Source organism: Ips typographus, linkage group LG7, assembly GCF_016097725.1.
Source record: "Ips typographus isolate SLU linkage group LG7, UJ_Ityp_2.0, whole genome shotgun sequence".
In the NCBI taxonomy this organism is placed as follows: domain Eukaryota; kingdom Metazoa; phylum Arthropoda; class Insecta; order Coleoptera; family Curculionidae; genus Ips; species Ips typographus.
The window spans coordinates 2,488,138-2,506,032 of NC_138428.1; the positions used below are offsets into that span (position 1 = coordinate 2,488,138).

At 36.0% G+C, this 17,895-nt stretch overlaps 2 protein-coding genes across 4 annotated transcripts; both read right to left on the minus strand.

Moving 5' to 3' along the window:
- Nucleotides 1–20: 20 nt before the first annotated feature.
- Nucleotides 21–5,030, minus strand: LOC145731860 (uncharacterized). The gene is made up of 5 exons (XM_081983851.1): nucleotides 4,956–5,030; nucleotides 2,159–4,899; nucleotides 1,861–2,049; nucleotides 1,438–1,798; nucleotides 21–1,041 (listed from the first exon to the last, which is right to left on the minus strand). Exons 1-5 carry the CDS (start codon nucleotides 4,993–4,995, stop codon nucleotides 188–190), a joined length of 4,185 nt encoding a protein of 1,394 aa, XP_081839977.1. The 5' UTR covers nucleotides 4,996–5,030; the 3' UTR covers nucleotides 21–187.
- A 2,055-nt stretch (nucleotides 5,031–7,085) lies between these two features.
- mol (dual oxidase maturation factor 1 mol) lies at nucleotides 7,086–17,560 on the minus strand. Of its 3 annotated transcripts, none has more exons than XM_081984406.1 (8): nucleotides 17,354–17,560; nucleotides 10,592–10,772; nucleotides 9,974–10,166; nucleotides 9,702–9,915; nucleotides 8,864–9,075; nucleotides 8,610–8,808; nucleotides 8,363–8,551; nucleotides 7,086–8,301 (listed from the first exon to the last, which is right to left on the minus strand). In XM_081984406.1, exons 2-8 carry the CDS (start codon nucleotides 10,754–10,756, stop codon nucleotides 8,259–8,261), a joined length of 1,215 nt encoding a protein of 404 aa, XP_081840532.1. In that variant the 5' UTR covers nucleotides 10,757–10,772; nucleotides 17,354–17,560; the 3' UTR covers nucleotides 7,086–8,258. The 3 variants fall into 3 exon arrangements, with proteins under 3 accessions (XP_081840532.1, XP_081840533.1, XP_081840531.1); XM_081984407.1 differs by lacking the exon at nucleotides 17,354–17,560 and adding an exon at nucleotides 14,406–14,777 and having other exon boundaries at nucleotides 8,358–8,551; XM_081984405.1 differs by lacking the exon at nucleotides 17,354–17,560 and adding an exon at nucleotides 14,406–14,760.
- Between the last annotated feature and the right edge of the window lie 335 nt (nucleotides 17,561–17,895).

Below are 17,895 nucleotides of genomic sequence, written 5' to 3' on the forward strand. Positions count from 1 at the left end.
GGAAAAATAACAAAAAGTAATACTAATTGGTCCCAAGTTGTATTTAAAGAGGTATATTTTAATTTAAGATACTTAACTTTAGCAGAGCTTTAAGAAGACAATAATTTACCTAATTAAGTACTTAAGTAACAATAAATAATACTACTTTAAAGAGTTATACATAAAACATACAAATCGGCTCAACATGTTACTTCTTCAGTTGAAGCCAAACATTTTTAAGCTTGATACTTGCGTTAAACCTCTCAAGCCATATCAGTTGTTCTCGGTTAGTATCGGCGCAAATGTACAGCTTCAAAACAGTATTTTTGTTACTATTAATAAACACCAGCATTACAGTTTTCTTCATCATGAACTTAAAGGGAGAGCTCTTAATTGATGTACATTCACGAATGTCCACTACTCCAATAGGAGAGCAGAAAAGTTCATCAGAAGGAAAATTGAAATATTTCAACTTTCCCTCTTCCAACACGGCCCATCTTTTGTTCCATGTGGGTTGCCGGTCTGATTCGCTGAAACCCATGTTTAGGAAGCCTTTAACAGGTTTCGGCCAGTTTAAAGTTGCTCGTACATTAGTGTGAAGTTGATGTTCAAGTCCTCTGACGTTATCACAGTTTTTAAATACAAATGTTTCGTCTTTGGCAGTAAACAGACCTATGCAAGCAACACCAATCAAAGTCATCATTGGCATTTTAGGACGGCGTTTCATCCAGCAAATCCCCAGACATTTGGTTTTGGATGGTTTCACTGTCAACGAGTATAAACTGATTTTGATGTCGGAAGTGTTGGTAACATTTTCGAATATAAAGCGGTCCCCAAAACCGATACAACCATATTCGTTGGCCATCTTAATACCCGTACTGTATACTGTGGTTTTGTGCTCCAGGATGCACATGTAGTACTGTTCGACTTCAGGCGAAAATCGTCTATTATTTGGCTCGTTCAGTTGACAAAGAAGCTCTTCCATCACTATAGTAGCTGAAGTTTCACCAGCAGGCTCAGTCCCTTTATAGAGTTGATTTAGCAAAGCATCCCGTCTGGTTTCTGAAATTCAAAAAATTGTTTAAAATTTTGACAAAAAATGGAAAACAAATAACTCTGATTTTCTATTTCTTTACGTAAGCCAAAAATGATCACTTTCTATCTTTTTATCTGGGATAAGAAAACAGTAACCCCACTTCTTGCATTCCACACATTACTTTTTGCTATTCAAGATATCTCATATATCGTTCAGACAACTGAAGGCAATTCTTTGACAATTTTAGTTAAACTAAACTGAAAATCAGTTCTTATCACGTATAGAGAGGTCATTTGTGTGTAAACTATTACGTACGTACCACGGGCTGAAAGAAGTACTTTACCCTTGACCGAACCAAGACCGCAGGGGTAATCTACTTCTTTCAGTCATAGACATCAATTTAGTAAATACAGACAACTTACTTGCTAAAAGCAGGATTTTTTCCCCATCTAAATGCACATAACTGCCCAAAAAGTGGTCCTTATTGCAACCAAATTCCAATAGGTTGGTTACTTGTCTGACTATCTCCTCATTGAGACTGACGTGTTTTCTTAAATGTGTCTGTCCTTCTTCGGTGTTGGGATCAAAGCCAAATCCGGATACTTCTGCGTATGTTGGATAACTGAATCTTACATTTCCAGTGGTCAAATCAAGAGAAGGAGTACACGAATCGAATGCTGTGTTTGATAATAATGTAGCTTCGTTGTTGGCAGCTTGGAGGATTCTGGAGTAAGCTAGACTCAGTAAGTAATTCACATCATCCGTGCCAACAGAAAGACTTTTCTGTAAATTAATAGTAACAATTATTGTCTAAAATTCATATTAATGCTTCTCAAATACTGTACCTGGAGAGCTTTGGTCGATTCAACTTCAATAGCAGGACGGAGGAAACTAGTTTCATTACGTTCGTTGTATTGATTTAAAGGCTTTGGTTCAGCTTCCAGGATTACGTTTTCGTTTTGTTCAACTAGTGTAAGTCTAGGATTTTTAGACACGCCATTTCCAAGCACCACATTTTCATACTTGTGAGTTTTCTGTAAAAAAAATCATTAATTTCTGGACATTTTGACAACGTTGTTCTTCTTGTGAGTAGAAAAAAGCCAATTGCAAAAATGACAATATAAAAAAATACAAGAAACTTACCATATTTTTCTTACTTCCAGTCTTCTGAGATTTCTCTGAATGAACTTCAACTTTTGTGATAACTTCTTTATGGACCTCATCGTTGCTTGACATGGAGCTATCAAAACCATTTTGTACATTTTTGACTTTTCTCTCATAGGAATCTTTCAGAGAAGCCAAATTAATGTTTGTAGCCAATTCTGCTTTCTCAGTCCACTTGGCTTCCTTTAAATTTTCCTTTTTGACTTTGTCATCTGTAATAACCTCTTCTTTTAAGCTTTCTGGTACGTTATTACTGGTTCCGTTCTCATAAGAGTCCTGTGGTTCCATTCCAAGTGAACGTCGGTTCATGTTCTTCTGTTCCAATATTCTCGACTGAGATTTAGCTGCTGCTAAACGTTGTTTTTTGAGTTTTTTCATTATTTTATCCAAAGCATTCCTAAAACGGTAGTTTACTAGATCCTTTACCACCACTGCAGTATTGTCTTCGTCCCAGGCTGGTCCCAGTACATCTAAGGGCTTCGGTATTGCCAAGTTGATCTCTTTAGTGACATATGATTTGTCAAGGGAATGTTTGTCTAGATTAAGTTCTTCACGATTCTGCCTTGAGGGTAATTGCTGAGGACCGGCTATACAATGCAAACTAGTTGACAAATTGTCCTCTGAACTACCTGGTGAGTTAATTGATGCGTTAGTGCCATCATCACTGTCTTTTTTAACTCTATTTTCATAAGAATCGTTTAGAGCTTGCAATTTCTGACAAAACAAATCACGATCAAGGCTATGATTTGTAGCGTTTTGTGCTTCTTTCCTCAAATTGTGTTCCTCTGACTCTAGATCTTCTGTTTCGACCTCGTCAGCTGGCATAACCTCTTCTTCTTGGATATATTCAACTGATATGTAGCTTACATTGTCTGATATGTTATTATTAGTTACTGTGGTATTGATGAAATACGGCAAATCAATTGAACAGTCTTCGGAACTATTTAGTGAATTTATAGTGTTTCGATAACTCATAAAATTCTTCTGGAACTCTTCTGAGTACATTTGGTCCTCTTTTTCGCTTGATATGGAATTATCATGACTGTCTTGTAGATTTTTGGCTCTATTTTCATAAGACTCCTTTAAATAATCTAATTTTAGACAAAGCAAATTAACATCAAGGTTATAGTCTGTAGCCTTTCGTTTTATTATCGGTTCCTCTTCTATGATAAATTCGACTGATATGTAGCTTTCACTGTCTGACATGCTATTATTGGATATTGTTGTATTGGTGATATATGGCAAACTAATCGACAAATTGTCTTCTGAACTATCATTTTCGCTTGATATGAAGCTATCATAACAGTTTTGTACATCTCTAGCTTTATTTTCAGAAGAATCTTTTAGATATTGTAATTTCAGACTTAGCAACTCAACGTCAAGGCTATAGTTTTGTCTATAGTCTGCTGTCGAATTGCTCTCCTCTGATTCTGAATATTCATTTTCGACTTTGTCATCTGCAAAAACTTCTTGATCGTCAGAAGACTCGGATGATGTAGAGCTTTCATTATCTGGTACACCATCATAAGTGTATCGGAACTCTTGCCGTTTATCTCTAGATGAAATCCTACTCGAGTTCCAGTATTCTTCTATTCTCAACTGAGTCTGAATTAAGGATAAACGTTGTTTTTTAAATTTGACCATTAATCTGTCAAATTTGTCGCTGAAGCGGTTCTTTACGAGATTATTTACTATATCTGCAGTATACCTGTTGTACGTTGTCACGTTGATCTCTTTAGCCAAATGTGATTTATCATGACGACCACCTAGATTGAGTTCTTTAAAATTCTGGCTTGAGGACAATTGCTGAGGCATGGTTTTAGGATTGAGTATCCAAGACAAACTAACTGGCCATTCGACTAAATTGCCTGGTGCATCTGTAGATTGTTTGGTGTTTTGACCAACACCGCTATCCTCAATTTGCAGCTTTTTAGTCACATTTTCAGGAATCAAGCATGATTTATCAGCAGAGTGCTTATTCTCCAGACTGACTTCGGAATCCTGTTTGGTACAGATTTCTGGACATGTCAAATAAGCTAGACTGGCTGACAAATCAATTTCTGATGTGCCTGTGGGCTTAGGGCTTTGGCAAACATCATCATTTAGATTTGGGCTTGTTGCAGGTGTCGGCATTTTTTTAGGAGTGGAAGACTTCTCGCTGGAGATGGAAAATTCTAAAAGTGGGAAAGTATTCCAATGCTCTTCGTCAAATGAGGTTTTGCTTGATATGGAGTTATTATCACTGCCTTGTTTGGCTCGATCTTCATGATAAAAGTCATTTATGTTTTCAAGAGCTTTCAATTTCAGCCAAAGAAAATCAATATCAAGGATATTGTTTGTAGCCTCCTGTGCTACCACTCCCGAATTGGCTTCCTCTGGTTCTAGATCTCTGGAGATCAAAACCGGTTCATTAGCAGAGTGCTTATTCTCCAGACTGACTTCATAATCCTGTTTGGTACTGATTTCTGGACATGTCAAATAAGCCAGACTGGCTGACGAATCGATTTCTGATCTGTCTATGGGCAGATTTGGTCTTTTTGCAGGTGTCGCCCCTTTTTTAGGAGTAGAAGAGATTGGATTGGAGATGGAAAATTTGAAAAGCATGAAATTATTCCAATGTTCTTCGTCAGAGGACGATTCACTTGAACACCTCACTGCCTCGTATGCTCTGCGTACAGGAAGATGGGAATTATACGAGAAATTTCCGGAGTCGAAGTTTTCTGAAATGGTAATTCTGCGTAAAATTTTGACCGTGAATTTACTGGATGTAACTTACCGTATAAATGATCCCCGAAAGTTGGTTTTTGGCCAGACATTGTAATGTTGTTTTATCTTGGATGTTGCTGTAAACTAAAAAAAATACGAATTAATAAAGATACCACAGTATAAAGAAATTAACACAGAATAATATTAAACAATAATGGAGAGCCAAATTTCTTTCTTATTAGACTATAAATTTTAAAATTCACGGTTATTAAATTGCAATTTGAATTTAAAAAGCTTAGAAAACTGACTTGTAGACATAACCCTCTGCCCCAGGACAACTGGCAGTGACGACACTGTTTTTGATTGCTTCTTAAGATTTTCTTTAAGATTTTGCGTGATAAAAGAATGATAAAAGTTTTAGTTCACTTTCATGATTGTTACCATTGATTTACACATTTTCAGTACAAAAAGTGGCCTGGAAGCTTTGAAATTGCATTTGAAATAATAAAAATTAACTCAGAAACTTGCAAATAAGTTATTAAGTGGATTTGCAAGTTTTTTACTATTATTTCCTTGTTGATACCCTTTAAAATCTATCTTAAAAGCCAAAAACTAAGGGATTTAGTCAAGTTTGATGATTGTTACATTTCCAGCTCAAAAAATGGTTTTGAAGCTTTGAAATTGTCTTAAAAATGTTGAAAATGGCTCAGAAAGTTGTAATTGAACTAGCAGGTTAAGTTTCTAGTTTTTATAGCGATCATTTCCTTGTTTTAGGCTTAAAAATTTGCCTTAGAATAGAAAAATTTGGGTTTTAGTGAACTTTCAGAATGTTATCTTTGATTTAAACATTTTCAGTATTAGAAGTACCCTGGAATCTTTGAAATTGCCTTTGGAATGTTGAAAATTGGCTCAGAAACTTGGAAATTAGTTATTAAGTCTATTTACAACATTTTGACTATTATTTCCTTGTTCTTACCTTTAAAATATGTCTTAAAAATCAAAAATTAAGGGTTCTAGCCAACTTTCATAATTAGCACATTCCCAATCCAAAAATTGGACTATTAAGTCAATTTTCAGCTTTCTGACTAACACTGTATCACTTTACAATCACGGTTTTAGCCTTAAAAAGTCAAACAAAATAAAAAGCTCACTTGAATTGCCATACCACCAAAAATGTTTCCATTCTTTAGAACGTTTTGATAGAAACTATATAAGAGGAGACGACACGTGAAGAAGAAGAAGAAATATAACTCACCTTGTGAAGTATTCACTAATGTATTCAAACAGAATTTGGCTCACTGTACTTTCTAGTTTTCACCGAAAGAGTGTCTAAAAGATACTGAAATTTCCAATTTATAGGAATCCCCTCTACCCTAAGAGAGTAGGGTTGGTACCTCTCCCTTTCCTAGAGATGGTAACCTCGGTACCTTTGTACCTATACCCAGAAGGGTAGGTAAACACCGGAAGATCGGTCAAAAGCGACTTTATGGTTCTTTGCTAATAAACTGTTAGGCGCCCTTTGCAAATATTCTATAAAATGTTTTGTCATGCAGAATCTAGCCGGCAAATACAGGGTGGTCAAATAAAATAATATCGCACATGGCGAAAATGGTTTCTTCTGGTTTTCAACCATTCAAAACTCACATTTACATAAATGTTGCACATGTAGACTTAATGTGACCTTTTGAATGTGACGTTTCCTTCAAGATATCCGACACGTTGGCTCTTTGGTGGGACTGAGACAGTGTAAAGAGCATATTAAAGAGTCTGGTCTGCTTTAGATGCCATTGAAAATCTTAAACAGTTCTAGAAAGGGTTGAATCCTTTGAATTGTTCTAGAAGCATACGGAAACTTTTAGACTATTTTGAAATCTTTTAAAAGCTTCTAGACTTGTTGAAGAGCATTTTAGACTGTTCTGAAAGCTTCTATGCTGATTCAGGATCCAGGATTATTTGGAAGCTTCTAGGCACTGTTTTGAAGTTTCTTTCTATAGTTGATATTTATTTAGACTACTTCAGAAGTATTTATGAAAGTTTAGGACAATTTAAAGAGAATATTGAAGGTTCTGGGCTGCTTCAGAGGCATTCGGATATCTTAAACAAAAATACAACTTTGATAACTTAATATTTTGTAATTTACGGTTCTCGATTGAATAGCTGAAAATTTTGGTTTTTGGGAGTTGGAAATCAAACTTCACACTTGAAATTTTGCAAAATTTATTGTTACATGGTCAGGTCCTACGGATTTACAAAATTGATAATTTATGATTTATGTTTTTTTACTTGTACTAAAAACATTTGGATATATATTTACCTATATTTTATTTGTCCACCCTGTATTTGCAGTCCACTTTCTGCAAGACAATACATTGTCTGGAATATTGGCAAAAGGCGCCTAACAATTTATGAGAAAAGAAAACCATAAAAGCCGAACCTTCCAGTAAAAACCTTATCTACCTTCAATACTAGGAACATTTAGGTTTATTACAGGGTAAAATAGTGCAATAAAAATATGCATTTCTTTTTGCTGCTCCTAATTTTATGGAGGCTAAACGTCCACATCACCTTTCCACCAGTACCCTCTAGGTACACAGGTAAATTTGAAATTTCAATATCTCTTAACTCTTTAACACTCTTTGGATGAAAATTAGAGAAAGTGTCTAGTTCTTTATTCTTATCTTCATGTGTGTTCATCAAAACGTCCTAGAGGATGCAAAAATGTTTGGTAGTATGGCAAATCAAGTGAGTTTGTTATTTTGTTTGGCTTTGAAGGGTAAAAGCGTAGAATGTTAGTAAGACAGCTGAAAATTTACTTGATAGTTCAATTTCAAGTTTCTGGGGAAATTTTTAACGTTTTAAACGCAGTTTCAAAGCTGTAAAGTCTGTTTTTCAGTTGGGAATGTTTGTGTGTGAATTTTTTTTCAAAAATTACAAATAACTGTGATTTAAACGGAAATAGAGCAGATGCGAGTCAACACACTTTTTAAAAAATGTCGACAACTCCTATCTTGGTTTCTGTGACAGTTAGAAGGTTTGTTTAGCGTCAAAATGTAGCCCAAAATTTTCGCTTTCTTTTGTCATTACAGAGTTTTTATGAAAAAAATAGTGATAACTGAGAAAACTGATTTTAGAGGCTCTTTAGAAAGGACATGGAATTACACACATTTGAGGGTTTTTTCAAACTAAACTTTAATAAATTAGGGGCAACTTAAGCCTATAAAATAAAAATATATGGCCTTTTTTGCGATGCTAACAACGTCCATTTAAGTACACACTACAAAACATATCACATCAAGAATCACTTAAGTATTGAGATTATTCCTGTACACATCTTAACAGTAAAATTGCACTGACATTTTTGGAAAAAATTAGTTTACCAAATGGGAGCGGGGCTCTTCCGATGGCCATTTGCATATCTGTTGAATTGATTTTTTATTATTGTGTGTCTAAAAAAATTATGAAATAACACAACCCTACCGATGAATGGTCACATTGTGAGGCTCTTCCTGCATTGAGTACATAGAAATAGAGTCATTGTCTTGTGATCTTTGACTCCTCCCGGGACTTCTATGAGGATAATGCCAATTTGACACACCGGACAGTTCAAAGTTAGTACTTTCCTTAGGTTCGTCCTTTTCCTGGACTTTCTGCCTTGAAGATAGCCTCCTGTTAAAATTCCTTATTTTTGGGAAAAAGTTTGTTTTTTATAACGCTAGTAACTTACTTGAGGATTCTGTGGCCTATACCTTCAGGCTCCTCCAATCGACCAGCTTTTTTCTGAAACTTTCTCCCCCTGCTGTCCTCGATGATCACGTGTCTGTCATAGGGGGTGTCGTAATCTACCTCGAGGATAGTGGAAAAACTGTGAGGGTTAACTATTTCTATAGTAGTTATAACAACTCCCGCAGTTAAGCAGATGCTTCCTGGAAAGGATTTAAATTTAAAACAACCAATTTGATGTAAAGCGAGGAGGGTAACCTGCAATCAAAACCAGCCAAAAGCACCAGCCGAACTGGAAATTTAGCATGGTGCCTTCGATGTGAATGACTAGAGGAGTTTCAGGTAACATGCCGAAGTAACCGCAAATGGTTCCCAGCATCAGAAAGCCGCAAGTGGTCATCAGCAGAGCTCCGTATCGCGGCACCACTATCAGCATTAAGTTCATGAGCAACCATGTGGCGAAAGACGTCCTAAAAATTGTTTGTTGTTAAGTTTTACATACAGGTGTGGTAAAACCCTGTAACTGACAGAGAAACATAGATAATTACAAGTGCGAGACAAAGACCTAATAAAAAAAATTTTCAAATAACCAAGTGATGGACTCGTTTCATTTTTAAAACCAGATTTGGGAGAAGATCTCCCTTAAATGACTTTGTATGGCAAAAGTGTCCTGATGCAGTCTTATAGAGAATATAATTCCCTACAACTCTTGACATTTTCTGAATACAGTGACTAACAAAATGGCGCTAGTTACAGCAAAACGGATACCTGGATGCATATTCTTGAAACGAGGGAAGGGAATTATCAAGAGAAAGACCTGTAGAATGTGACAGGAACCCGGCATTGTCAGCTTTTCTGTCACATTCTATCAACACGACTCTCGAGAATTCCGTTCCCTGCTTTCAAGAATTAGCCCCCATATTAGTTTTCTCTATGTCAAAATTACTTAAAATGTACACCTTGAGAGGTGTCATACTTTTTCCGGACATTTTTTTAAATATCTTGTAAACATTTTGAGTTGAATGGAAATTCCACCATGTACGCTCCTCTAAGAGACACTCTTTGATCTAAGACAATGATACTTCAAATAGCTTACCACAACATTATTATGGCAAAATAACCGGCAGCTCTGTATTGGCCACCAAAAGCGAGTCCTTCCTGACCCATGGTGAAGTGTTCTGCTACAGTAAGAATAGGAAATGGGAGTCCCCGCATCAAAGCTGTACGAAAACTATCTCCCATTTGTTGGGAGTCAATCCAATCAAAACGTTCGTTATAGTCTATATCTAAGGTGGAGTTTTCTGCTATGGCTGTATAAACAAAAACCATAAGACTTCCTGATCAATTGGATGTACAAAAAGACAGAACCTTGTAGAGTGATGTTAACATGTTTAAGGCCTACATAGGCGCACAGTTTCCCAGATATCTGCTCACTGGAGAACGCCCTGTACGTGCTGTGGATGTTGGTTTCGGCCACGTGCCAGCACGATCCAAAAATGGAGACTAGAATGGTGGCGCCCACCAAAAGGGAGAGAGTCACGGCGCAAAAAGTCGTAAACTTCTGTAACAGTTTTATTATTATCAGATTAAAATGATTGCAGTTAATTAATCGGCGATGTTGTAAGGCTTTATTACTCGGATCGCCGTTCACATTACCACTCTTTACAATAACGATTTTAATTATTATTAAAAATTGGTCACGGCCGAGTGAAAATGAGAAATTCGAGCAGAGTTGTTCCTCTTTAAATGTCTGTTTCGACGGATTTTGCAAATGTTTATGTAAATTGTTTTCAGATATTTGGAATTATTGGCCGATATAAAATGCGACGACCTCCGGCATATTTTACTTTATACCGGTCGTGTTTCGCAAATCCTATTGATCATATAATTTATGAGGGTAGGACAGAATTTTCCACTGCGTATTAGTATAGTAGGAGTAAGCGTTGTTTGTTGACATGCTTTATATTGAAAATAACAAAAACTTACTTCTTTCCGTATTCCCGGAAAAATGATCAGGAAAGCAACGTAGAGGGTGGCAAAAATGACCAGCAGGGTGATGACGGTGACGTCACCAGTGACCGCTGTTCGATTGCTGAAATTGTACAGTGTGGGTCCTCCATCGTTGCGGAACGCGTCGAACCAGCCCTTCATGGCCTACTCAGAACCCCTAAAAATGGTTTCGATTAGTACCAAAATACATTTTTATTATAATAATCGTTATAAGCATCAAGTTTTAATTGGGCCATCCTGTATCAAGTTAAGTTTTGTCCTTTGAACTTTGTCCATATCTCTACTAGTTTAGGGGATATTCGACAAAATCCATTTTGGGAACGAAAAACACCATTTTTCTGAAAATGGTCAAAACTTTACTTGTCTATAGCTCGGTTATTTCTCAAGGTACAGCAACCGTAAACCACTTAAATTATACCGTTTTTTCTTCTATTTCCAGTGGTGTGTTCTAAAACTACTTTAGTGGCCTTTACTGTACAAGATGAGTAAAAAGTTGTTAAAGTTTGGTCACCCTGTATGCAGCATCGGTTTAAATAGTCCAAAAACAGTTTTCTTGACCTTTTACGAAATTTTCATTCTTTGTAGTTTTTCCGCAAATTTACTACATACCCACAAAATCTTTTGGAGGCCAGAAATGGTAATTTCCTTTAAAATCAACAATTTTGACACCTCGGTTGCTTGACTTTAAAAAAATTATTTGATACACCTTGTTATGACTTTTTGTCTATGGATAGCCAATAAAATGTGCCTTTCAGCGAAGTATAAAAATTGGTTAGTTAGTTTTAGAGTTTGGCCGCTAGAGAGAGTCAAAGTTAAACGAGTTAACCAGCTCCATCATTTTGACACTCTTTGCTTTAACTCTAAATAGCTTGCTTGTTTCCTACACTTGTCTAGGACTTTGATACGTCAATGGATAGCCAATAAAACAGGCTTTCCATTGATGTATAAAAGTTGGTGATAAGATTTCGCCGACAGAGGGCGTCAAAGTTAAGCCTACACATTTGACACTCTTTGTTTTAACTTTGAATTATTTGATACACTTTTCTTGGACTGTCATATCTTTATGGATGGCTGATAAAAAAGCCTATTTTGTGAAAATGACAGTGACAGTTCTCATGATTCAATGACAGTTCGTCAATCAAAAGCGTTGATATCACATGTGCCCTATTCGATCAACAAAGCATCATGTTATAGAGATCAAGTAGAAAATTATAATAAATTCCAATTATCCACGGTCAGAATAAAGCGTTGGTTGGGCCGCCCTTGACCATGAATGACGCCATTCCTCTGTATATTAAAGTTGGGCGTGTCATTGTTCAAAAAAAATTTGCGCTTACGAGTCCTGGTATTTCCGCTTGTCGCTTTTTCGTACGTGTCCGCCGTGGGCGAGCATGATTCAAGGCAAATTTTAATGATTTTTTGATGCACTTGATCAGGTGAATCGCTATACGCCCCTAAAGTGCCAAATTAATACGTTATACGTCAATGAAATGGGTTTTAAATACAAATATTTTGATTGGATGGAAGTGACAGACAAAGATCTGCTTAAGTGCTTAAATGATCAGAGATGAGTTGACAGGTAAAAGACAGAAGAAAGAATAAAAAGAGTTAACTATCAATGACACATATGACTATATACATTAAGAAAAATTAGTCAAATAATTGCTCACACATTGGGAAAAATTTAATCTCAAGTTGAAATGTGTGTTCCATTTCCTATGAGTTGCTCTTATCTCAATGTCTTTATATGTCTATGAATAGTAGGCAGTACTAGAAGATATTACGCGTACAATGGTACAATTATCTACATAAACGGACTTGTGCCACACCTCCAAAAGATTGATTAACTCGATAATACAGAATGAACGAATTGTATGAAACCTTACCAAAAATTGACAGCTCACATATGAAATAACAACTGAATACCAGCGCACCAAGTATTCCTATCTTAAACTAACATTTAAAAACCTACATTGACATAACCTAACACAAAGGAGACTTAGGACAAAATTAGGTTAGAATCGTCGCTGATTTTAAGAACATTTTTTCATTCAAATATTCGCATTAGACTAAGTACAAATTTTCCTGCCAAGCTGATAATTTAATTTTGAAGCGTTAATTTGATGCAAATAGCTACCGCAAATAATAATTAACACTAATTTGCCTCAAGGTGGTAATACCTGTTTGAATAACATAACCTATTGTACATACGTGCGCAAATACCTAATATACCATTTTGTAAATAATTATTAGTGTACCTTAATTAAATCTATCATAAGTTTACGAACATTAGAGTATTTATTATCATCATTCTTTTGAAGAATAATTATACAGAAAATTCGTGTAACGGACAGAGAAACAATCTACATAACTAATCCAGTCAATGAATTCAGATAGACATCTGACAACATTGCCACGAAGTTTTCGGCTACAAGACTTTTTCTTGGGGTTTCTGTCTTTGTCTCGAGCATTATCAATGTTTCTCCGTCAATTAAACATGGTTTTTATTTTACCACACCAGAATATTGAAAAATAGTTTTAAAAATACACTGTTTGTTTGATAACAATGTGGTCTCCTAGTGTTTTAGAGCAGAGCCAGCCGAACTTGACGTAAAATTTGTGTTTGAAAAAACGGAAAATTATAAGAATGTTACCGGATGAAAAGAATCAGAATAAATGCTGGTAAAGAATGGGGTCTCCTCCTCCGGCTGGAACCAAGAATGAGGTATTAACATTTAGATCATCCGCCGTCAGCGGCTTAGAAGCTAAGTAAGAAGTCATAACAAACTAAATAGGACCGCTTATTTAACCTCTAAGCCGCTGACGTCGGGTGAACGTACCTATTGATACATCCAAGATGGCGACTATAGTAATGTGGTACTATTTGACATAAGCTTCTGATGCTTAGGAAGGTTTTAAGTAATGACTTGTAATTTGACATTTCTGTTTAGTACGATTTAAAAAGTGCAAAAATTACATCACTGAACCTTTAGTCAAATGATTTTTTGCTTCATAAGTAAGTTTGATCAGCTGTTAAAAGTCAACAACAACTGTCAAGCTAATGTCATTATATAATAGAATAATGGCGGATTTGAGTGACATTTTATTGTGTACACACAAAGTACGTAATAGATCGGCGTGCACATTTGAAATGCTCTATTTCACTTTCAGGCGAAACGATTACGTCTTTTTTTGCTTTCGCTCGTTTATGCACATTCGTGTAAACTGTTCTATTAGGAACTGGATCGTTATAATCGCTATCGGACGTGTATTATGCAAAACTGACGTGTAATTATATTAATATTTATGTCGCCATTTTTGAATTATCGTATTAATCATGAACGTAATATAAATACGATGTGGAAACGTGCTTCGAATGCAATGACAACTAATTAGCTTGATAGCTCGATGACAGTGCGTGCACTAAAACACGACGTTTTCGTGCATCGATGCAATGGAAATCGTATACACAAGAGAGTTTCCCACTTCTGATTGTTTCTTCATTCTTCATTAGAAAACCGTTTTGTTCGTTGAAATTAAAAGAATAAGGTCAACCGTGATAAATTAGATATCATTTATAAAAATCCAACTTTTATTCAAGTGCCAATCATGTGGTTCTTTGTTTTGTAATTTCATAGAAAAAACTGTATCCCCAGCGGGGTTTCTTAAATGTCATTGTTTTTAGATTTTTTACAGTCAGAGCGTAATATGGTTCATATGATGGCAGTACCAAAAAAATTGATTGGAGAAAATCATTAAACAAAAGCAGGAAGTAACAGTGAACACTTACCAAGCAAATTTAGCAACCCGATCGCTTTCAATGCATTTTAACGCCAGTTGATTTCACGGAAGAAACTGAAATCACTGCACAATCACTGGACACAGTTAAAATTTGACCAAAAACAAGAATTTATGGGTTTATAAATTACAGTCCAGATTTAGATCCAAAACAGCCCAGCAGGAACACCAGCATAGCGTAAACGAAGCAAAACAATCGAGATTCGCCTCTTGACTTAAGCCTCAGTTGGCCCTGGTGCAGGAAGGGGACCCACCAAGGCCGTACCGATTAGATGCGATGTTGCCAATATGATTGGTACTCTCTGTACTTTTGGTACTAACCATCCACCAAAGCGCTCTACGTTGGCATTTTCATAGTGGTAAATGTGTCAACAGTGCGGCTCTACCTTACGACCTTGCTTCAGCCTGCTGAAAGAAGCCGGAATCGATTTACTTTTGTTTTATTGGTATTATTTCTTGTAAGTACCACGGAAAAACTGGTAACCGATCGATACCGGATCCGTCATTGACTCCCATGAAGGCGTACCAGTTTCAAACTTTTTTTGATAATTTATAATGGATGGTAGAACTCTCTAATTACCTGCGAAGAAGGAAAATATTAATTAAAAAAGGCGCAATCTCATTTAGCAATTAGGTTTGAAGACCTCGAGATCTCTTCACCAGATTGCAAAGCATAAAAGTGATTTTTTTCACGCCGTTCGTTTTCCAAATTAATTACAACAATAACGAATTATTTAATATTATTATGAAGCAAGTTGTTTCAGATGCGTCTCGCGATAAGCGTAAACAAACAGCGAGCAAGCAAAATGGCGGACACCCACGGGAAAAACACTACCTTAAGTGCACGATCAAAGTTTATCATTACTCAATAATAGGCTTGACCTTTGGTTTAATTTAAATTATGGAGAGTACACCAAGGTTTTTTTTTAGTATACAGAACGTCCGCAGTGCTAGCACGTTTTTAATGTCGTGTGTTATTGAGATATTAAACATTAGATTATGGCGTGCATGTCGGATTAAACTAAAAAAGCACAGTCTTGGAGGTCAACAGCAAACTACTTCTGGGTTCAAGTTTTATTAAGTAGTTTATGCATTTTAGTATCTATTCTGATTTTTAGAAGAAGAAGATTGTAGACACTATAACCATTTCTATATCATCCAGTGTTGCCAATCCTTAAATGGTATAATTTCCCCAAAAGAGTTTTAAAAAAGGTGTCAGATTTCACTAAAACTTTATAACTTCATGGAGTGGTTTTTGACAGTTTCCAAGTTTAGGAGATTGGAATATGATTAATCTAAACAGATACTCCATCAAACTTTTTTTTTAACCTTGCACATAGACAAATATTTTTGTTGCTTTAATGACTAAATTAAATGGAGCAACGGAACGTTGTACATATTAGTATTTAGGTACCCAGATTCCAAAAAAGTTTTCCCAAATATCTAATTATGGTTCGAATTCTCCAGAGGTGGGAAATCTTTCCTAGACCTGGCAACACTGATATCATGAAGCAGAAAACTGTGTCTTTTTTGATTACTTCACAAAGCTTGATTTCCCCAAATACCAAGTTTTTCTACATTGTTGTATATTTTTTGCTCCAGAACTCTAATTTGTCTATTAAGCAGGAAAATTTGCCAGTTGGTTTGTGTAATATTAGTTTATTTACAACCATATATGTAATGCTGTCATTACTAACGTCATTGAAGGTTAGGAAGTATCATATTGCGCACCTCTACTTCCCGCCCTCACTTCCCGCCCTCACTTCCCGCCCTCATTTCCCGCCCTTTAAAATTGTGATTGTTAATATTTAAAAAAAAAAAAAGATGATTGAATCAAATTTTTTAAATGTCAGATAAAGTCGGGTCGATATTCAGTTCGCAAATAATAAATTGAGAAAAATGTCCTGGATTACAACTCGAATTGTATGCATTCTAACGGTTATAATGCCTATAATACATTACAATACTAAAATTAACATGATCTAAACTAAAACAAACTACTTATTGAAATTAATGGTTACATTTGAATTATTATAAGTGTTTATAGAAATATTTAGGCCAGTACCAGCACTGGCGTCTCCAACAGTTGTCTCTTTGGTCGACAAATTAATTTGCTGCTGAATGACTGAGGTTTGTGAACTACTTGCAACAGCTTCAGAAGACTTGGCACGTTGGGACAGCATAACAGAAAAGCAGAAGAAAAGCATATAGAAAAATGACTGCTTGGTAGTTTTTTGTTAAATGTAATATTCTAGATATGTTCAGAATGAAACAATGATTTGTAAATTTTGATAGAAATATGATGGTTGTAAATAAAATAGTATACAAACCTCGGTAGGAAGTTTCATTCCTGTCTCGAGATCCTAGCTAAACCTCGACGCTTCGCGTCTCGGCTATCTAACTAATCTCTCGACAGTAATGAAACTCTTCCCACCCCGGTGTGTAATATACTATTTTTGTGTTTGGGGACTCCATCTGTAGGTACGTTTAGATTTCGTTCATATATGAAAAATAATGATCTTCGGGAAATATAAGCTACCTTGTCTATGCGACCCTGAACGTAACATAAAGCAAGCTTTAAATTAATGTTCACTTGAGCGAGGAAGAATTATAATATCCACTTGCACAAGTTTTACATGAAAATCATCCATTTTATAAAGCCCGACAAGGCCGAACTCGTTATTTTTCCTTAACAACCAGCGCCAACCAACGCGTTTAGACCAAGTTAACCAAACAATAACAACAATCAGTTTAAACTAAGTTCAGTTAATTTGAAATAGAAAAACAACCCTTGGGTGTTATTGTGCATGACTTTCGCCATTTTAGACGCGGTCAAGATGGCCTTAAATTTAAAAATGGCGTCTGTAAATTGGTGTTTAAACGAACCAAAATGGCGGTTGTGCAATTACAATAAGACAATAGAATTAAAAATAAACTTACTCAATTGAAAATCAGTAAAGCCATAGAATTCGTGAATCTCGACACGAAACCGGGATAATTTCACTTCGACATCGATTCGCGCCACACTGCTAAAAGTCGATTTGGTGTTACATTAGCGACTCGTTTTCACTTTTCCACATTCCTTCGTGAAAACTGGCACCTAGCGCGTCATCAGCGGCCGTCCGTGATCGATTCATTTGTATTTTTAGGTAGGTCAGTCAGTGTCAAGGTGGTCGAACAAAGGTCGCTAGATTTTTTCGTAAGCGACCCGCAGTACCTTTTTGATTGAAGCGAAAGATCGACCGTGTTCAAGAGTACCGCGGGGACACGCCGACAAAAAGAAAGCAGCTCTCTTATTTAGCGGAGAAAGTCGACATTTTTAATTCTTTGATGCGGTACTGTTCGTGCTTAATCGTAAAACGACTATTTTACTACTCCATAGAAGTCTTGTTGGTGCTTTAATAAATTTATGTGGCTTAAAATCGTTAGAATAGTTGGGATTCATTTGATAGTAATGAAATTAACGGACTAATTAGAACTAG